At 45.2% G+C, this 18928-nt stretch overlaps 1 protein-coding gene across 1 annotated transcript in view; it reads left to right on the top strand.

The window, feature by feature from the left end:
• Positions 1 to 11052, top strand: part of GRIN3A (glutamate ionotropic receptor NMDA type subunit 3A) — a 101609-nt gene extending 90557 nt beyond the window's left edge. The window contains exons 7-9 of the mRNA XM_035141027.2: positions 3773 to 3937; positions 5554 to 5627; positions 10305 to 11052. Coding sequence (XP_034996918.2) covers positions 3773 to 3937; positions 5554 to 5627; positions 10305 to 10662 — 597 coding nt within the window. The 3' untranslated portion in view covers positions 10663 to 11052. The remainder of the gene's footprint in view (positions 1 to 3772; positions 3938 to 5553; positions 5628 to 10304) is intronic.
• The last annotated feature ends 7876 nt before the right edge of the window (positions 11053 to 18928 follow it).

The raw sequence follows: 18928 nt of genomic DNA, 5'->3' as shown, positions 1-18928 counted from the left end.
CATTAAGTAAATGGAATCATTAAGCTCATTACTTAATTAATCAAGCACAGATGCCACACTTTTTTGCTATCAGTTCTGAATAGGAAGGGAATGATATTGAAACCTTTTCTGCAATGGCGCATTTTCATTGCAAAGCTTGCTTCAGCCAGTGAGCAAGATTAGATTTCACTAATGCAGTTTATAGAAAGGAAAGGGGACAAAACGAAAACCAAGCAAAAAAAGTTTTATTGAGATTGGCATACCCTGGAGCTGGATCAATTCTGCTTTTGTCAGCTTGGCGAAGCTTATCTGTCCCATCGAAAGAACCTGTTCTTTCAGTCCTGGGGCCAAATTGGGCATGATAACGCAGTCAGATGGGCAGGGTACAAATAATAAAATTGTTGCTATTGCTGTTGTTGTGTTAGCCATAGCTGCCAAGTTCTCCCTTTTTTTAAGGGAAATTCCCTTATGCTGAATAGGCTTCCTCGTGAGAAAAGGGGAAACTTGGCAGCTATGGTGTTAGCCACATTCTTTGGGCTTGTGGTGATGTTGCTGTTGTGGTTGCTTTTATCCTTTTCCCTCCATCACAGTCATGCAGTGAATTGCATTTTGTAATGCATTTTAATAACAACAATAGCATTTGGGGAGCATTTAGTTTTAAGAGACTGTGGCCAGACTGCTTACCAGAGCTGGTTACAGGGGGTGGGGGGGCAGACTAACAAATAAAATGAATTTCAAATGTAAGGTACTAAACTCAGGGCTCATCCATACTTTCTGCTTGCCCCATACCTAGAAAACATGGGTCTGAGCTGTTTTTTGCTCACCCCATGTTTTCTAGACACAGGTCCAAGTAAGTTTGCCTTTGACCCGCCACTTTCCCCTGCTCTTTAGCGCTAAATCAAAACAAAAAGTAATCCACAGAAAGCCCACTGCATTTTTCCAATTCAGTACCAAAAGTAAGGTTTTCCTGGGAGGAAGTCTCAGGACAAACAGGTGTATGGATAAGCCCTAAGGCAGGAATTATCAGACACCAAAATTTAGAACAGGTGACACCTGCCTTGATACGAATGCATGTGAAAAAGTTCTAGAGGTCTTGGTAAACCTTACGTTTGATATGAGTTAACAGTGTGATACAGCAGCAAAAAAACAGCTAATGCTATTCTAGGCTGCATCAGCAGAAGGATAGCGTCTAGAATAGATCAAGGAAAGGAATAATACCACTTTATTCTGCTTTGGTCAGTTCTTTAAGGTGCCACAAGGCTCTATTGTCTTTATTGAAATTTATACATATTTTGCTCTATGATTGCCCAAAATGTGTGTGTGTGTGTGTGTGTGTGTGTGTGTGTGTGTGTGTGTGTGTGATGATATATACAGCTAAGAAAATTGCCAGTTTGTAAATCTGCTGTTGCTATAATTATATTTGCCTCCTCTTCTTCTATTTTTATTTAAATGTGCCTCTGAAATGTAGGCTTTCAAGAGAGCTGTCACAGCATATTTATTGGCTGTTTCGCTCATGCTTTGTTTTGGCATCTCCTATGTGAACAGAGAAATATATTTGTTCTGATGCACACCTACCTACTAACAGAAAACTACTCATACATAATGGAGGCATCTTCATTAAGAACCCATCTATTTGTTTTGCACAGGGTAGGTCAAGACAAATTTGAGAGCATCATTCAATAGCACCCGTCACTTATTAATTAACACGAGACAGAATATTATAGCAGAAACACCGAAGTTTTATTTCATGGGGGCTTATTGAGGAGAATGTCCTAATGGACAAAAGGGCATCAATCTGGTATTAATTGCATGTCATACATTTTGTTTGTGATCCCTGGTTGTCTCCAGAGATAGCTACAAATTGGTCAAGTACTTAACCAGGGGTACTAGGTAGTAAACAAGGTAAATTTACCTTTTTTTTCTGTGGCTAAGGAAGTGAGCTTAAAAGATTATGAGGATTTTATTATTTGTACCCTGCCCATCAGACTGGGTTGCCCCAGCCACTCTGGGAAGATTCCAACAAACATAAAAGCATAATAAAAACACCAAAAATTAAAAACTTCCCTATACAGGGCTGCCTTCAGACATCTAAAAGTTGTGTAGTTATTTATCCCCTAGACATCTGATGGGAGGGTGTTCCACAGGGCAGGTGTGACTACCAAGAAGTCCCTTTGCCTGGTTCCCTGTAACTTCACTTATTGCAGTGAGGGAACCACCAGAAGGCCCTCGGAGCTAGGTGTCCTGCTCTTCCACTCAACCCACATAGATGGGCAGAGGTTAGATGGCCAGGGTTAGATGGTTAGATGGCCGGCTCCCATGAACGACTCAAGCTACAGCTCCAGCCTCTCATGCATGCTGCGTCAGAAGAGACTCGAGCGCAGAGGAGGAAGGAGGAGGAGGAGGGAAGGAGGAGAAGAGGTCTGGTTGGTGTGGCAGAGTGGCCAAGAAGCAGCCGACCCGTACCATGCTAGACCATCAGGCTGCTGCTGAGGAGGAGGAGGAGCATCGCTCATGCTTGAACCAGACCACCAGACTCCTCGTCAGCTGCACTAACAGTGATACACCCGCCATTTGGGGCCAGCCAAGCTTGAATACAGGGGTGTGGGTGTGAAGACATCTCATTTGAAGTCCAAATGGGACAAGGGACACTTTTGTCCGAAAATGAGGTGATCCCATTTTCCCAGGGATGGGTGGCAACTAGGGTGATGACTTTTTTACAACCTCATTTACCTATATCATAATTTGATGAGCTTTCATTAAAGATTAGATAAAATCTTACTTTCAAAGAGATTTGAGAAATTTTAAAAACCTCACACACAAAATGATTTTAAAAATTTTATTTATCAGTTTGTTTGACCATTTTTGAAGTCACTGTAAGCAGATATAAAATTGAACCCAAGCTTTAGAGCCATATATACAACATTATATAGGGTCATCAAACACACAAGGAAGCTTTTTTTAGCTGCAGTAACAGTATAGACGCCGCTAGAGGACGATGTTTTGCTACCTCTCCTGTAGGTTCTTTTCCCAGCATGTCTGGCAGGGTCTGCTGGCTGAGTTTTGAGGTCCCAAAAAGGGGCTTTTACCTTGCGCAGGTGTTACATTTGTATACCCTATGTTGCTAAGAACACTCCCCATTGTGGAATGTGGTGTTGTGTCCAAATTTGCTACGAAATATATATAGAATTGTTAATACAATTTTATGAAATGGTAAAACGGCATACAAAAAAATTAAAAACTCTTTGTGTGTAACCTTTTTTAATATTTCAATGGAATATACCTCATTTTAGTCATTAATAGGCAAAAGTTCACCCATTTGTGCTACAGGAAATAATTTTTGAGGGGGAAAAATGAAAAAGCCATCACCCTAGTGCAGGCATCCCCAAACTTCGGCCCTCCAGATGTTTTGGACTACAAGTCCCATCATCCCTGACCACTGGTCCTCTTAGCTAGGGATCATGGGAGTTGTAGGCCAAAAATCTGGAGGGCCACAGTTTGGGGATGCCTGCCCTAGTGGCAACCCTAATGTCAACACAGAAGTGCCTCTGGCTAAAGCCTCTCATGCTGTATCAGAAGCTGGGGATGAGCACAAGCACAGTGAAAGTGGGAAGGATAAAATGGGCATCTATGATAAAGAGAAGGGACCTGTTGCATGTTGAGATTGGATGTAGGTCTTGGGTCTGATTAGACCTGGGTGGGGCCCGGACTAAACCAGCAAGAAGAAAATCAACCAGATTACATCCTTATTCCACTTTTTTTCTAATGTCACTCACTTCCTTTGTTTTCTTTACAGACACTGCAGATGGGCATCAAACACTTTTCTGGACTCTTTGTGATGCTATGCATTGGGTTTGGCTTGTCAATTCTCACTACTATTGGAGAGCACATCGTATACAGGCTGGTGATCCCAAGACTCAAAAAGAAATCTAAGCTAAGATACTGGCTTCATACAAGTCAGGTACGTACTCCTGGTATTAAATCACTCTTGTTCTGAATGGATTACACCAGTCATCCCCAAACTGCGGCCCTCCAGATGTTTTGGCCTACAACTCCCATGATCCCTAGCTAACAGGACCAGTGGTCAGGGATGATGGGAATTGTAGTCCAAAACATCTGGAGGGCCGAAGTTGGGGGAGGCCTGGATTACACCACAAAACTGCCTTGGGTAACCTCTCTATATTCTCCATCCAGAGAAGCAAAGGTTTTATTTTTAAAAAAATTGTGTTTATTTTCTTTCATAAAAAATTAACACCACTTTATTGAGCGTGGGGGGGGGGACCCTCAAAGCCGCTTACAAAAAGATAAAACAAGAAAAATGGGGAGGGGGAATCACAGCCATACTTCAAAACACAGTACCTCCTCTTTCCATATGAACCTACGCAGACCCTGAGATCATCTTGAGACCCTTCTTAATGAACCTGCTCCATGAGGGTCCGGAGGGTGGCATCACAAGAACGGGGCCTTCTCTGCAGTGGCTCCCAGTTTGTGGAATGCTCTCCCCAGAGAGGTTTGACCCGTGCCTTCATTATGTACCTTTAGGCACCAGGCAAAAACGTTCCCCTTTAACCAGGCCTTCAGCCGATTGACATCCAATGCCCTTTTAAAATGTGTTGGGGAGCAGGGGGATTATTGAGTTGTTCTTGTTTTTGTTTTTATTATGTATTTTGTGTTTTTATATCGTGATTTTATGTACCTGAGACCTGCAGGTACAGGGCGGTATACAAATTAAACAGACATACAGTACATACAAACAAATGTTAAAATACTAGAAAAGATCAAATTTCTTTCAACTTTCTAAGCATCTTGTCTAAATGAGAAAGGTTCTAGCTATCTTCTGTGGTCTCTTCCCAAACCATAAAGCATCAGTGAAAGTGGGATGGCGGGGGTCACAACGGTGGAGGTCATACACAAACAGCTCAATACAGTGGAACCTTGGTTCGCGAACTTAATCCGTTCCAGAAGTCCGTTCAACTCCTGAAACGTTTGAAAATCAAGGCGTGGCTTCCGATTGGCTCAGGCATCCTGGAAACAATAGCTAATAGCTGCATCGGACGTTCGGCTTCCGAAAAATGTTCAGAAACCGGAACACTTACTTCTGGGTTTTCAGCATTCAGGAGGCTATTTGTTCGTCAACTAAGCTGTTCGAGAACCAAGGTTCCACTGTACTTTACTTCTAACGAAATCACAGCCTGTTACATGCAGTGTTTGTTATGTATTAAGTTAACTGCAGTATTCCTTCTGGCCACCGTGGCTGCAGTTCTTACCCTGCCCACTGTGGCTGCAGTTCTCACTCAGGTCCACAACATGCAAATGAAGGATTGAGAGTGCTGTTCACTGATTGGGTAGCTAGGGGAAGTTTGTTACTGTTGCAAGTTACTGAGTACTATATAAGCCAGTTGGCTAACCTGCTGTTATGTCTGGACTCAGAGCTAGAATATAGAGCTGGTTGTTTTGAGAGCTGTGTCTTCATCCTTCTTACCCACTATTCTACAGCGTTCATATTTCCTATCCACTCCACCCTAAAATGCAAAGCTACTACTGTACTGATTAATTTGTTCCCTGCTTTTCCTCTAGAGATTGCACCGTGCTCTTAATAGTTCATTTATTGAAGACAAGCACCAGCCTAAAGCAAAGCGAGTTGAAAAGAGGTAAGAAAAACGACTTTTTAAACCCCTTGTTTCCAGATGAATCTATGGATATTAGCTCCCACGACACAAAACACTCCCCCCCCCTTTTTTTTGTTAAGGAAAAGGAACGAGAAACACTTGGGAAAACAGTCCTGTATAATGTGAGTCACACACTGAAGAGAAACTGAAAATCATTTTTTATTATTGTGCCAAGAGAATCGTAAATCATAAAGAATGGCCTTTGGCTGTATGATTTTATATGAGAGAGCAATTCCATTCGCATCGTTTTATTATATACACACTATAGCTGTCTGACCCAGCAATGACATGACAGTCAGACATGTAACCACTTTTTCCCTTTCAATCTGCTTGGCACACGAAAACTTCTCATTTAAGACAACCACATCTAGAAAAACGGGGAGCGACCCGCAGTGGCAGCTGCACCCCTCTGTCGGCTTCCTCATCTGTAGCAGCGGCACACTCGCGGAAGGCAGATTTTTGAATCTGCCCATTCATCCCCTCCAAAAAAGGTCAGCGTCCCAGTGCAGGTTTGCAGATGTAGGCCAAGCTGTTCTGCGTGCTCAAATCCCTTTCCTTATGTGCAAACCGAGGAATGCAGGAAGCACCGCAATGCCAGGCACTGTTCAGAAATTATAATTAGGCATACATTTATTTTTGGCCTTTTCGGACTTGTTTAAAAAAATGCGCCACAGTTGCGAACCTGTTTTCTTCAGCATTGTTACCGCTGACAGTTTTTTTAAAAAAAAACACTGTGCTGTTTACAACATGAAGCCATTGCTCTTTAAAAGACTTAAGTATACAAGCTGGCATCGCAACACTGCATCAACTTTGACAGCTGTGTTTTTAGTGCCCTGGCATTACTCATGCCATGAGTCACACAAACTGTGCCTGCCTCTGTTTTTCCATGGAGCCCATTTTTGCCTTCCCCTTCCGTGTCCCCGTAACAAACCCAGCCTGACCGTAGGGCAAGTTTGGGAGAGCTGACAGAACTGAATCTCCGGGCAAATGTGACTTCCCAAACTCTCTTGAAAGAAAGAACAATTCTGCATGAGATGGCGGGGCCAAGATCTCTCCAGCAGGAAGGGTCGTGCACCATCATAAAAAATATCCCTTTCACATTTGCTGGGTCTAATTGGAACCCTCCCAGCCCCAAGCCTGTTCAAACCAGCAGCGTTTCTGTTGCAGATTCACCGAGAATGTCCACAGGGCCATGATGCTGAACCAGAGCACAGGCACCAAACTATAATGAATTAATGCGGTAGAACAGTGTAGCAATACTCCCCCTCCATCCCACGATAAAACTCATTTATTCCTTTAGATAGCTGCTGCATTGGAAAACGAGAAGAAACAGAGGACTGATGAAAATAGCTTCTACTGTATTATTATTTCCCTAGGGAATAATACTCTGACACTTTCTTCAATCATACGTTTCCCAGAAGGCACAGGGTTTGGGTGTGTATACATGAGAGAGAGAGAGAGAGAGAGAGAGAGAGAGAGAGAGAGAGAGAGAGAGAGAGAGAGAGAGAGAGAGAGGGATGCGGGTGGCTCTGTGGTCTAAACCACTGAGCCTCTTGGGCTTGCCGATCAGAAGGTTGGCGGTTTGAATCCATTTGACAGGGTGCGCTCCCCTTGTTCTGTCCCAGCTCCTGCCAACCCCTAGCAGTTCGAAAGCACACCAGGTAGATAAATAGGTACCACTGCTGCAGGAAGGTAAATGGCATTTCTGTGTGCTTTGGCTTCCATCGCAGTTTACTCATTCTGCCCACATGACCCGGAAAGGTGTCTGTGGACAAACACCGGCTCCCTCGGCCTAAAAGCGAGATGAGCGCCGTAACCCCATAGTCACCTTTGACTCATAGCTGTCAACTTTCAGATTTGAAAATAAGGGATCAGCAGCATCCTCACCTGTCCCGGGGACAGTATACGGTATATCTAACCATCCAGGATAGCAGCGGGAAATGGCGCTGGAATAAGGGAATTTCCAGCCAAAAAAAGGAAGGCTGACAGCTGTGGCTTGGAATAAGGGAGTTTCTCGCAAAAAAAGGGAGGGTTGAGAGCTATGCTTTGACTGGACTTAACCGCCCAGGGGTCCTTCACCTTTACGTTCTACCTATAAAAAACAGAGTACATGCACACCCTCGCCTCTTTGACGGTTTCAGGTGTATAATAATAATAATAATAATAATAATAATAATAATAATAATAATAATAAATTATTTATACCCCGCCCATCTGGCTGGGTTTCCCCAGCCACTCTGGGTGGCTTCCAGTAGAATATTAAAATACGATAATCTAGTGAACATTAAAAGCTTCCCTAAACAGGATTCACATATCAAGATTCATTTGCTTCAGTTAGCATAGATTTTGCTAAGTGGAAATTCTTTGGCCTAGGGGTCAACATTCTCTATGTGGATCTAGCAGAAGAAAGAAATCTTACAAGCAAGATTGGTAGCTGGCAGCGGGTAAGATGTTCGCCACCTGCCATCAACTCCTGCATCCCGCAGACTGGGATGTGCCTGGTTCTCCACTTCCCCATTTCAACCCAACAACAACCCTGTGAGGTTGGTTAGGCTGAGAGACTAGGAGTGGCCCAAGGTCTCCCCGTGAGCTTCATGACTGAGTGGGGACCCAAACCTCTGCAAGCAAATTGGGATCTGGATAGCAAAATTCCACGAAATAGAACAATATGAACTCGTTTTCGGAAAACTTAACATAGCTAAACCAAAGATGTTCTGAGCATAGGTCTTCTTCAACGGTCTGCTGTAAACACAATATATAAGATTTGCAAAGAATATACCAGTTGAAAATACTCCGCACAATAAGAGCAAAAGAAGAAAACTAACTTAAATTTGAGTAATAAGCCTTCAAACGTTAAAAAAATGATGTGATTAAAATGTTGTAATAAAATAACTGAGTGAAAATAAAACGGTGTCTGATAAGTGGAGTATATTTTAGTATAGGGCGGCATACACAACATTTTATTCTAGAATCAATGGAGACTGTGTGGTTGTTTCTTCTACGTGGTTCACACACAATCTGGATCTGAGGGATATTTTTGGCCCGTTTTCATTTTTGAAAACAAAAGCTCATTGCAGATGGGTTCTGCATTGCCCCACAGTGTGTCTGTGCTTAGCATATGCCCAGGGAAATTTCTGTTTATTGCTCAGCTCTTATCTCTTAAAAAGAGTCTGTAGAACTGAAATCTGATGCCCTATGGGCTGGATTAAGGCCTGGACATGCTGCCATTTTCTCTGTAGTTTTGCCTATGAATGCCACCTCCCGGGAAAGCAAACAACAAGGTGGGGGGGGGCTTCTGGACGTTCTGGCTGGGTGCTGTTGGAACACCCAGCTGAACTCAATGGGCCCTTAGTTTCATCTATTCCTACATTTCCATCTCCTGCATACATACATTGGAAGCAAGAGGTGGCCGAGAACAGGAGGAGGAAGAGTTGGGGGTTTCCCATTACTTTACCATTGGCACAATGTAAGTCAGGGGTGGGTAACCATCATCTCTGACCATCCTGGTGGGAGTTGGAGTCCATTCACATTCAGAGAGCCACACCCTCCCCACTCCTGGCGTACCCTCCAACATTTCTCCTATGAAAATAAGGAAGCCCTGTTCAATTTTTATTTATTTATTTATTTATTTAATCGTTTTTCTTTGATTTTACAAACAAAATTATATTTTTTAAAAAATTAAATACATATCCATATACAGAGATTCCTCCAAATTTCAGGGCTTCCCCCTATCCCCTCCCTGGAGTTTTTAAAAACATTTTATTTTATTTAAACATTTTAAACATTTAAAGCTGCATCTTATTCCATACTCTATTATACCAATCCATATTTTCCATGGATTGATCTGAAGAAGTGTGCATGCACATGAAAGCTCATACCAAAACAAAAACTTAGTTGGTCTTTAAGGTGCTGCTGGAAGGAATTTTTCATATTTTCCATGGTAATTGTTACACTACATGTAAAATCAAAATCCTGCCAAAGTTTCCATCTGCTTACAGTGGTCTTTTAAATAACCTATACATTTTCCCCACTCTTTCGTAAAGTTTTTGTCCTCTTAGTTCCTGAGTTTTCCAGTCAGCTTTGCCATTTCTGCATAGTCTATCAGCTTGGTTTGCCATTCTTCTCTGGTAGGGACTCTGATATTTATTTATATCCTGTCCATCTGCCTGGGATGTCCCAGGCACTCTGGGCGGCTTCCAACATATATGAAAACATAATAAAACATTAGACATTAGAAACCTTCCCTATCCAGAGCTACCTTCAGATGACTTCTAAAGGTTGCATGGTCACTTATCTCCTTAGCTCGGGGGTCACATAACTCCATACTCCAACATTTTTCTGGAAGGCGCAGTGGAGGCGGCCCCAGGCAGCACTAGGGGGTGGCAGGCAGGCTGGCCAGCGCCCCCTCCATTTTGGCGCCCTAGGCAGCTGCCTAGTTCGCCTTAATGGACACGCCGGCCCTGATGATAGGGATTGTAGTCCAAAAATAGCTGGAGGCCCAAGTTTGGGAAACCCTGTCCTAGGGAAAAAGCTGAACATTCCAGAATCAAATCAGAAACCGGGAAGGCTTTTGTAAATCCAGGAGTGTCCCTGGAAAATAGGAACACTTGGAGGGTCTGGGATGGTCATCTCCTAACTGTGACTTCTTCTTTTTTGCAGGTCCAACGCAGGGAACAGCCAACATTCAGTCTGGAACACAGCCAGCCCAGGCAACTGCCTTCGGAAGAAATACATCTGCAGTGAAGAGAGCCAGAACGAAGTGGTGCTTAAACAGCAACAGCCGCAGCAACAGCAACAGCAAGACATACCTCTCCCCCTCCTGAAGAGAGACTCCCCAGCATCGCTGACCACAAATGGGAAAGCGGACTCCCTCAACGTGGCCAGGACCTCTGTGATCCAAGAGCTCTCTGAGCTGGAGAAGCAGATTCAGGTTATCAAGCAGGAACTGCAGTTGGCCATGAGCAGGAAACTGGAGCTGGAAGAGTTCCAGAGGACAAACAGGACTGCGGAGCCCTAAGTGGCTGGGCTCTGGCCCTCATGAGCCCTCTCTCCCTATAACTATTCATAATGCACTTTTTTTCTTTCTCTTCTTTTTGTAATGCCAGAAAGTGGCACCGGAATCAACAAGCAATACGGCTGCTTCCTGCAAAACCAGCATTTTTTTGCAGAAGGCCCCAGAACCCTTGGTTCCCTCTTCCGGGAGCGTTTCAAAGAGGCGAAGGCTCCGACTCACCCTCCACCTGAAGAAGGGTTGCCCCTCAGGCTGCAGGAAACACTTCCAAGCCTCTGGGGGGGACTCTTCCAAGCATCCAGAACACACAGCTCCCTGGTTTTCTTCTTGCCACACTCTCAAATGGAATCCCCACTTTTTGGCCCTTTCTGTGCATTTTTTTTATTTTATTTTTTGGGGGAAAGACTTAAAATGATGATTCAGATTTGTGTGTCCTGGTGGTGCTTTGTTTGGAGTTTGCTAGTGGAATTTGTTACGGCCTGTCTGGGGGTGGGGGTGGGTGGGGGAAAATACACCTTTGTGTGTTGAGGAACCCCAAGGCGTTGCAAGAGCAAAACGCTTCTGTTAATTTCATTGGCCAATCTCAACAACACTGGTATCAATATCCCCCCCCAAAAAAAAAACATTTGGGCACAAGGAGCAACACTAACAATCAACATCTTTTTGCAGGGGCTTAGTGCTGATCTACACTTCTAGGTTGAATTGCTGCAATGCTCTCTGCTAGGTGCTGCCCTTGAAGATCACCAAGAAGCTTCAACTGGTCTAAGATACAGTGACCAGATTGCTGGCTGGAACTCAGATAATCCCATAAAACAGTTGCATTGGCTTCCCAATTCAAGCTGCTCATGCTAGTCTTTAAAACCCTAAAGAATTTAGGCCGCCCCAGTACAGTCGTACCTTGGAAGTCGAACGGAATCCATTCCGGAAGTTCGTTCGACTTCCAAAATATTGGTATCTAAAGAAGTGTGCATGCACATGAAAGGTCATACCAATGACAAACTTAGTTGGTCTCTAAGGTGCTACTGGAAGGAATTTTTAAATTTTGTTTCGACTTCCAAAATGTTCGAAAACCAAATCGCGGCTTCTGATTGACTGCAGCCAATTAGCAAACCAAAACAGTCATTTCCGGGTTTGCGGCATTCAGGAGCCAAAATGTCCGAGTTCCTGGACTTTCAGGATCCAAGGTACAACTGTATCTGAAAGATCACCTTCAGACCCTCCCAGTTGTTAAGAGCAGCAGGAGCGACCCTCTTAGAAGTTCAGAAATTCAAGGTGTGGTCCAGGAGAGAAAACTTTCTGTAGCCACCCTGAAATTTTGGAACTCCCTCCTCCCAGAGGTACATCTGGATTTTTCACTCTACAGCTTTTGGTGAAAGTTGAGGATACACCTTTTTGCCCTGACCTTTGACCCCTGAGGTGGGTTTTTTCAGGACTCACTTTATTCTCGTGACTGCCATCCATTTACCTGTTGATAATTCTGAATTTTAAATTGTCGCAACCCACCCGGCTCCCTCGGCCAGTGAAGCGAGATGAGCGCCGCAACCCCAGAGTCGTCCGCGACTGGACCTAACAGTCAGGGGTCCCTTTACCTTTACTAGAAATTCTAAAGGCAGTTTACATAAATGAATGATGAGAGGTGGTGACATTCTTGACTCCGCCGCTTCAGAATGCAAGGAAAGGAATCATATATTTGAAAGATGGTCCATCCTTCCCACATAGGGATGTGGGTGGCGAGCCTCTTGGGCTTGCCGATCAGAAGGTCAACGGTTCTAATCCCTGTGACGGAGTGAGCTCCCGTTGCTCTGTCCCATCTCCTACCAACCTAGCAGTTTGAAAGCACGTCAAAGTGCAAGTAGATAAATAGGTACCGCTACTGCGGGAAGGTAAATGGTGTTTCCGTGCACTCTGGTTTCCATCACAGTGTTCTGTTGTGCCAGAAGCAGTTTAGTCATGCTGGCCACATGCCCCGGGAAGCTGTCTGTGGACAAACACCGGATCCCTCGGCCTGAAAGCAGAATGATCCCTGCAACCCCGTAGTTGCCTTTGACTGGATGTAACCGTCCAGGGGTCCTTTAGCTTTTTACCTTACCTCCCACGTGAGAAACAAACCCTCTTGGGCTACAAACCTTTCGTTCAGATGTGCTGGGCTGCTGAACCGAACCACAGTAGAGTTGGGAGGGACCCGAGGAATCATCTAGTCCAGCCCTCTGCAAGGCAGGAATATGCAGCTGTCCCATATGGGGATCAAACCTGCAGCCTTAGTGTTATCACAAGCATTAACCAGCATGCAGGTAAGGTTCTTGTTGTTTTTCCCCTGTGGGAGAGCACTCAAAATGTGGCTTCCCACTCACCATCTTCAATGGTACAGTCCAGAACTCGACGTCCGCATCCTGGCTCTGGTGTGTAGATCAGCTCTCAGCGATCGAATACAATCGGACATCTCCTTGCCAACCTCTGCCCTCTTCCCTTCTCAAAAATCAATTGTCAGGGCAGGCCCAGCCACCCTCAGGTTCTTTCAGAGAATCAGCAGGCTTTGTACTCCAGTTTTCCACACACACACAAAATATTTAAATTATTATTTTTGGAAAAAGCTACAGATAAAATTGTCTATTGTATGGTTTTTTGAAGTGTTTCTAGTTTTCCAGAGTCCTTTTATCTATTTTGCCTAAGCTTCCCAGTCATGATTTCGGGACCTGTTGTTTTAAGGCTGTTGATGGGGAACCTCTGGCTTATTGGGTTGGTCTAAAAGCCGGCGCCATGGCTTTAAATGTTTTTGAAGCATGACGTGGTATCCTTCCGTGAAATGTGTTGTGTAAGTTGCCGGTGGTGGCTTGCTCTCCAGTTGTCGATGTTTGTTCTTTATGCAGGTGCTATGCAAGCAGTGGGTGAGGGGAAATGTACAACGGCATACAACCAAACAGGCAAATCATTCCACCTACACTTCCCCACAACCCATCCATACATAAGGAGCAGTGGCGTTCAGTCGGTGGACTAAGGGGACTAGATCAGTCCCCTAAATGTTCTCAGTAAATTAGAGTATTAAAGCATTAAAGCCTGGCGCCCATAGCTGCCAAGTCTCCCGTATTCCCCAGGAAACCCCCGTTTTTCCAGCTGTTCCCAGCCGAAAAACGGATTTTTTTTTGTTTTTTCCCAGTTTATTCTGGCGCGGCGGCCATTTTGGAACTGGGCGGAGCATGCTCAGAAGCGACTTTTGATGCTGCTTTGCCCAGTTCCAAAATGGCTGCAGCGCGACTTCTGATGTGGCGGCCATTTTGGAACAGGGCAGAGCAGCATCAAAAGTAGCTTCTGAGCATGCTCCGTCCAGTTCTAAAATGGCGGCAGCGCTCCTTCCGGTCTGCTCCTTCCGGTCCAGTCCCTTATTTCTCAGGCCGGAACTTGACAGCTATGCTGCCGCCTCCTTCCCCAAAACCAGGAAGCTTCTGCCCGGCTTAGGGAGGGAGGTACAATGCTCACACACGCAACATCCCCATCGCCCTTGCGACCTGTTCCCCTACGAAAAATTTCACTGTGCACCACTGATAAGGGACAAAGATTCTTTTACCAGCGTGGGCCATTTAGCATGTTGCTTTGAGACATATAATACCCCTGTTTCCACATATAAGGGGTGGAGAATCCCTAGCCAGAGGGACATTTTCCTTCGCAAGGGGTGCGTTCCAGGGGTGGGTGGGGCAAGAGACAAAAGTGGGCGGAGCTATAGGGGTAACTGTGACCTTTACACGGGGGGGGGGAATCAGAGGCCTCCCCACATCTCTCCATAAAGACAAGCAAGAGGAATTGCCACACTTCAAGGAGTTGGAAGCATTCCAAGAGCTCTACAGTTCTGATGGGTTCATTTGGCCCCAAATAATGAATAATTATTATTATTTACTGCTTATACCCCACCCATCTGATTGGGTTGCCCCAGCCACTCTGTGTGGTTTCAAACAGAATATAAAAAAACACAGCAAAGCACCAAATACTAAAAACTTGCCGATACAGAGCTCCCTTTCAGGTGTCTACTAAAAGTCGCAGTTGTTTATTTGTTTGACACCTGACGGAAGGGCATTCTGCAGCCGGGCACCACTACCAAGAAGGCCCTGTAACTTCACTTATCACAGTGAGGGAACCGTTGGAAGGCCCTCAGAGCTAGACCTCATTGTCTGGGCTGAACGATGGGGATGGAGACGTTCCTTCAGCTAGGCCTGAGGCTCCCTACCATACGTGCTCTCACGCTACTTTGGGTACCAGGCACTTCTTCCCCCACACATTTAGGGCAGTTGCCTGCATATGTGCCAAACTGGCCACATTTGCCTTGCTCAGGAGCCAGTGGAACTTACCATAGAGCCAGGGTGCTCATTACGTGGAAAGGCAGACGAGCAGTGGGCAAGGAGGCAGGAATCATGCCAAAGTAGCCTGCACACCACAACTTGGCAGCAGGTTTACTTTGCACGTTTTTCTGCCTACTGCAGGGCAATAAGAGGAAAGAATAGGGCTACACATATGCCACATGGACTTCCCTATGCATCTAGCCACTAAATCTTGGCTCACTGCTTTTTCTGAATCCCAAGGTGTGAGAACCCAATGGAGGTATACTGGCCAATGCCTAGAAGAATAGCTTATTAGTATGGCATCAGCCTTGCATATAGTCTCAATCCCTGGTAGGGTTGGGGAACTCCCAAATAACCATTGCCTGTCCGAGCTACATAGAGCAATGGTCTGATTCGGTATAAGGTAGCTTCCGATATTACTAGATAGCATCTCCCACTAGGGCCACCAGGCAATTTTACCCTACCAAAAACCCCTTCTCTTTCCCTCCTCTTCTGGCACATATGACACTTTTTTTTTGTTCTTTCAATTATCCAACAGAAAGCCAGCTCACTACTAGACATTCAGCAACTTTGGTACGGATTAATGTAGTTCACCCCCAACTCCTAAAAATCAGCTCTGGCTATCATCTCCCTTTTCTGGTTGAAAACTCCGGTTGCCGGGTTGGTGGGGGGCGGGGAGGTGCTGGTCATGGTTGTATGTTTTTGGTTTTGAAATAAATTTTAATAGTATTTTTTTAGGCTGGTTGATTTGCATGATGGGTTAACTGTTGCTGTCTGAAGAGCAAATCTGCTTTGATCAAGGGAGAAGACCAACACAGGATCCCAGGATTGCTTTTTTCTATAATATTGGATTATTGTCAGCAACCATACCGGGGCACGGGGTGGTGCTGTGAATTAAACCAGAGAGCCTAGGGCTTTGCCGATCAGTAGGTTGGCGGTTCAAATCCCCACGACGGGGTGAGCTCCCATTGTTCGGTCCCTGCTCCTGCCAACCTAGCAGTTCGAAAGGACGTCAAAGTGCAAGTAGATAAATAGGTAACGCTACAGTGGGAAGGTAAACAGCATTTCTGTGTGCTGCTCTGGTTTGCCAGAAGCGGCTTTGTCATGCTGGCCACATGACCTGGAAGCTGTGACCCGGCTTCCTCGGCCAATAACGCGAGATGAGCGCCACAACCCCAGAGTCGGTCACGACTGGACCTAATGGTCAGGGGTCCCTTTACCTCAGGCATCCCCAAACTTGGGCCCTCCAGATGTTTTGGACTACAATTCCCATCTTCCCCAAACACTGGTCCTGTTAGCTAGGGATCATGGGAGTTGTAGGCCAAAACATCTGGAGGACCACAGTTTGGGGATGTCTGCTTTACCTTTATTAGCAACCATAGGCTTTCAGGTGACTTTTATACGCTGATGTAATGATAGGAAACTTTCACACATGAAACATGATCGTGAGACAATTAAAAGCACATCTGAGTCCTGCTGAAATTTATTAACACTGGGGTGTTTGCTGCAGGGGCAGCAAAGGAATGCAAACGGCAGCTAGTTAACACTCCATTGGCAAAGCTGACACAGCAGTTTCCACGGCCCCAATACCCATGCAAAACAGCCTAGCATCTAGGCCAGTGATGGTGAACCTATGACACGCATGTCAGACGTGACACGCAGAGCCCTCACTGCTGGCTCACGCTCCATCGGCCCATTCACGCTGTTGTTTTTCCCCCATTTGTTCTCCTGCTCCTCCAACAGCTTGTCTCCGCTAGAGCTTGTCTCTGCTGTTAAAACCCGGATCCTTTTTTGTTGTTGCTGCTGGTAGCCAGAGATTGGTTTTTTAACCCTTTCTGTGCTGTTTTTTTCTGGCGCTTTGGCAGATTAAGGGTGTAACAGCGTTTGTTTTTTAACCTGTTCTGTGCTGAGTTTTTTGGCACTTTGGCAGACTATGTCGGTGCTGCGTGTTAGTTCCAGTGAATGTATTATTCGTCATTTATTTCTGTTCTCTTTCCCCCCCAAAAAGCGCAGCAGCTTTGGGGCACCCCCCCCCCAAAAAAAGCAAAGCAACTTTTGCACCCCAAAAAACCTCCAAAAAGCTCAACAACTCTGGGCACTTTGTGATAAATAAGGGGTTTGGGGTTTGGTTTGGTTAGGTAATTAGTTATTGGTTTATTAAATACAGTTATATATTACAATTATTCATTTTTGTTATTTAAACTATAAATATTGCGAAATTATGGTTTTTTTCTCAAAGTGACACACCACCCAAGTTATGCTTGGTTTTTTGGCGAATTTTGACACACCAAGCTCAAAAGGTTGCCCATCACTGATCTAGGCATCTATTCCTAGGTCTGCGTTCTATGGAGCAGTTGCAGCAACAGGAAGCCACTCTCCCTCCACCAGCTTATGTATCTTCCCTCAATGGGCTGCGCACACACAGCCGGAGTCTTTCCACTTCAATTCTCTCCTGCTTCTGGGAGACAGTAGTGCAGCTTTTAAACCATTTCAAGTTTAAAAGATCCCCCGCAAATGGAGATTGCTGCTCTCTGGCACTGAACATCTTCCATTTATGCAGCCCATACACCAGGATGGACAGCTCAGTGGAAAACAGATCTCTTGGTTCTATCCCCAACTGGATGCCCAAAGCAAGTTCTTCGGGGCTTCAGAGTCCTTTATGTAAGCAGTACATTCCAGGAAGCCAGGAAGCAGTCAAGGCTGTTGACTCACATTGATCTTGCAAGTGTATTAACAGCTGAAAAGATTTTGAAACCTGCTTCCAGCCCCCCCCCCCCCGAGACAGATAGGATAGGCTAGAACGCGAAACAGACACTCACGCCATGCACAGGTTTCATGTGGCACATGTCAAGCATGCCAAGTTTTGACTGGGGCACAACTGTCTGTCTCGACTGTCAGGAACTCTTCGAGCAGGTGGAAGTCCATAAGCCTCTGCGGCCCAGCTGACAAAACCTTCTGCCCTGTTCGCCTCCTGATGGGCGGAAACAGCTCAGCAGCCTGAAGTTTGAGGCAGCTCTTGATGGGTGCACTACAGATAAAATATTTCAGTTGAGCTGTGACTGGCAAACCAGACACAGAAAGAGCAGAAGTTAAAACGTGGCCCATGTTAATTCTCCTACGATAAAGATGGGATTCCAAGTGTGCACTGGTAGATCTCTGGTTGATCTGCAGTAGATCAGGCAAGGATTTCTGGCTCCCTTATTTTATTGCAGCAGCAAAATTACTGGTACTTCCCATACTCTTAAATTATGATAAAAACTCAGGGCAACCAGGAATAGATGTTTCCTTCTATAGGCCTGTATGTATATATTGCTATTCCTACAGAGCCATGCATGGGACCCCAGGGGTCTTGTTCCTCAACCAGGGTCTGTGCTCCTTTGGAGAAAAGAAGATGCAGCCGAGACTGTCATAGATTTAGTATGCTTTAGTCACATATTTAGATGGAGGGAGTCCATATCTCACAGGATGGTCCTCAAGAGGGGTTGGTTCCCCAGGCCAAGATGGATCTGCCTTTTCCTGGCTATTCCAAAGGCCCCCAAACACTTCCTGTAGATCACAGGGATGGATCTATAGTGGTACCTTGGGTTATGAACTTAATTCATTCCGGAGGTCCGTTCTTAACCCAAAACCGTTCTTAATTTGAGGCGCTTTCCCTAATGGGGCCTCCTGCTGCCACCGCTGCACAATTTCCGTTCTCATCCTGGGGCAAAGTTCTCAACCCGAGGTACTACTTTGGGTTAGCGGAGTTTGTAACCCGAAGCATTTGTAACCCGAGGTACCACTGTACTATGAAACTAATGAAGCTTAAGCTTCAGGGCCCCTAATCCCAGAGGGGCCACAGAAGCAACTTTAGTCTACATTACTTAAAATTTTTGGGTCTGGTAGACACAATTTGAGTCACACGACTCAACATGATTTTTGTTGCTGTATATATTTCAGCAATC

This window comes from Zootoca vivipara, chromosome 16 (genome assembly GCF_963506605.1).
Source record: "Zootoca vivipara chromosome 16, rZooViv1.1, whole genome shotgun sequence".
Classification (NCBI taxonomy): domain Eukaryota; kingdom Metazoa; phylum Chordata; class Lepidosauria; order Squamata; family Lacertidae; genus Zootoca; species Zootoca vivipara.
Note: the sequence above shows the minus strand (reverse complement) of the source record. Positions and strands in the feature narration are given on the sequence as shown.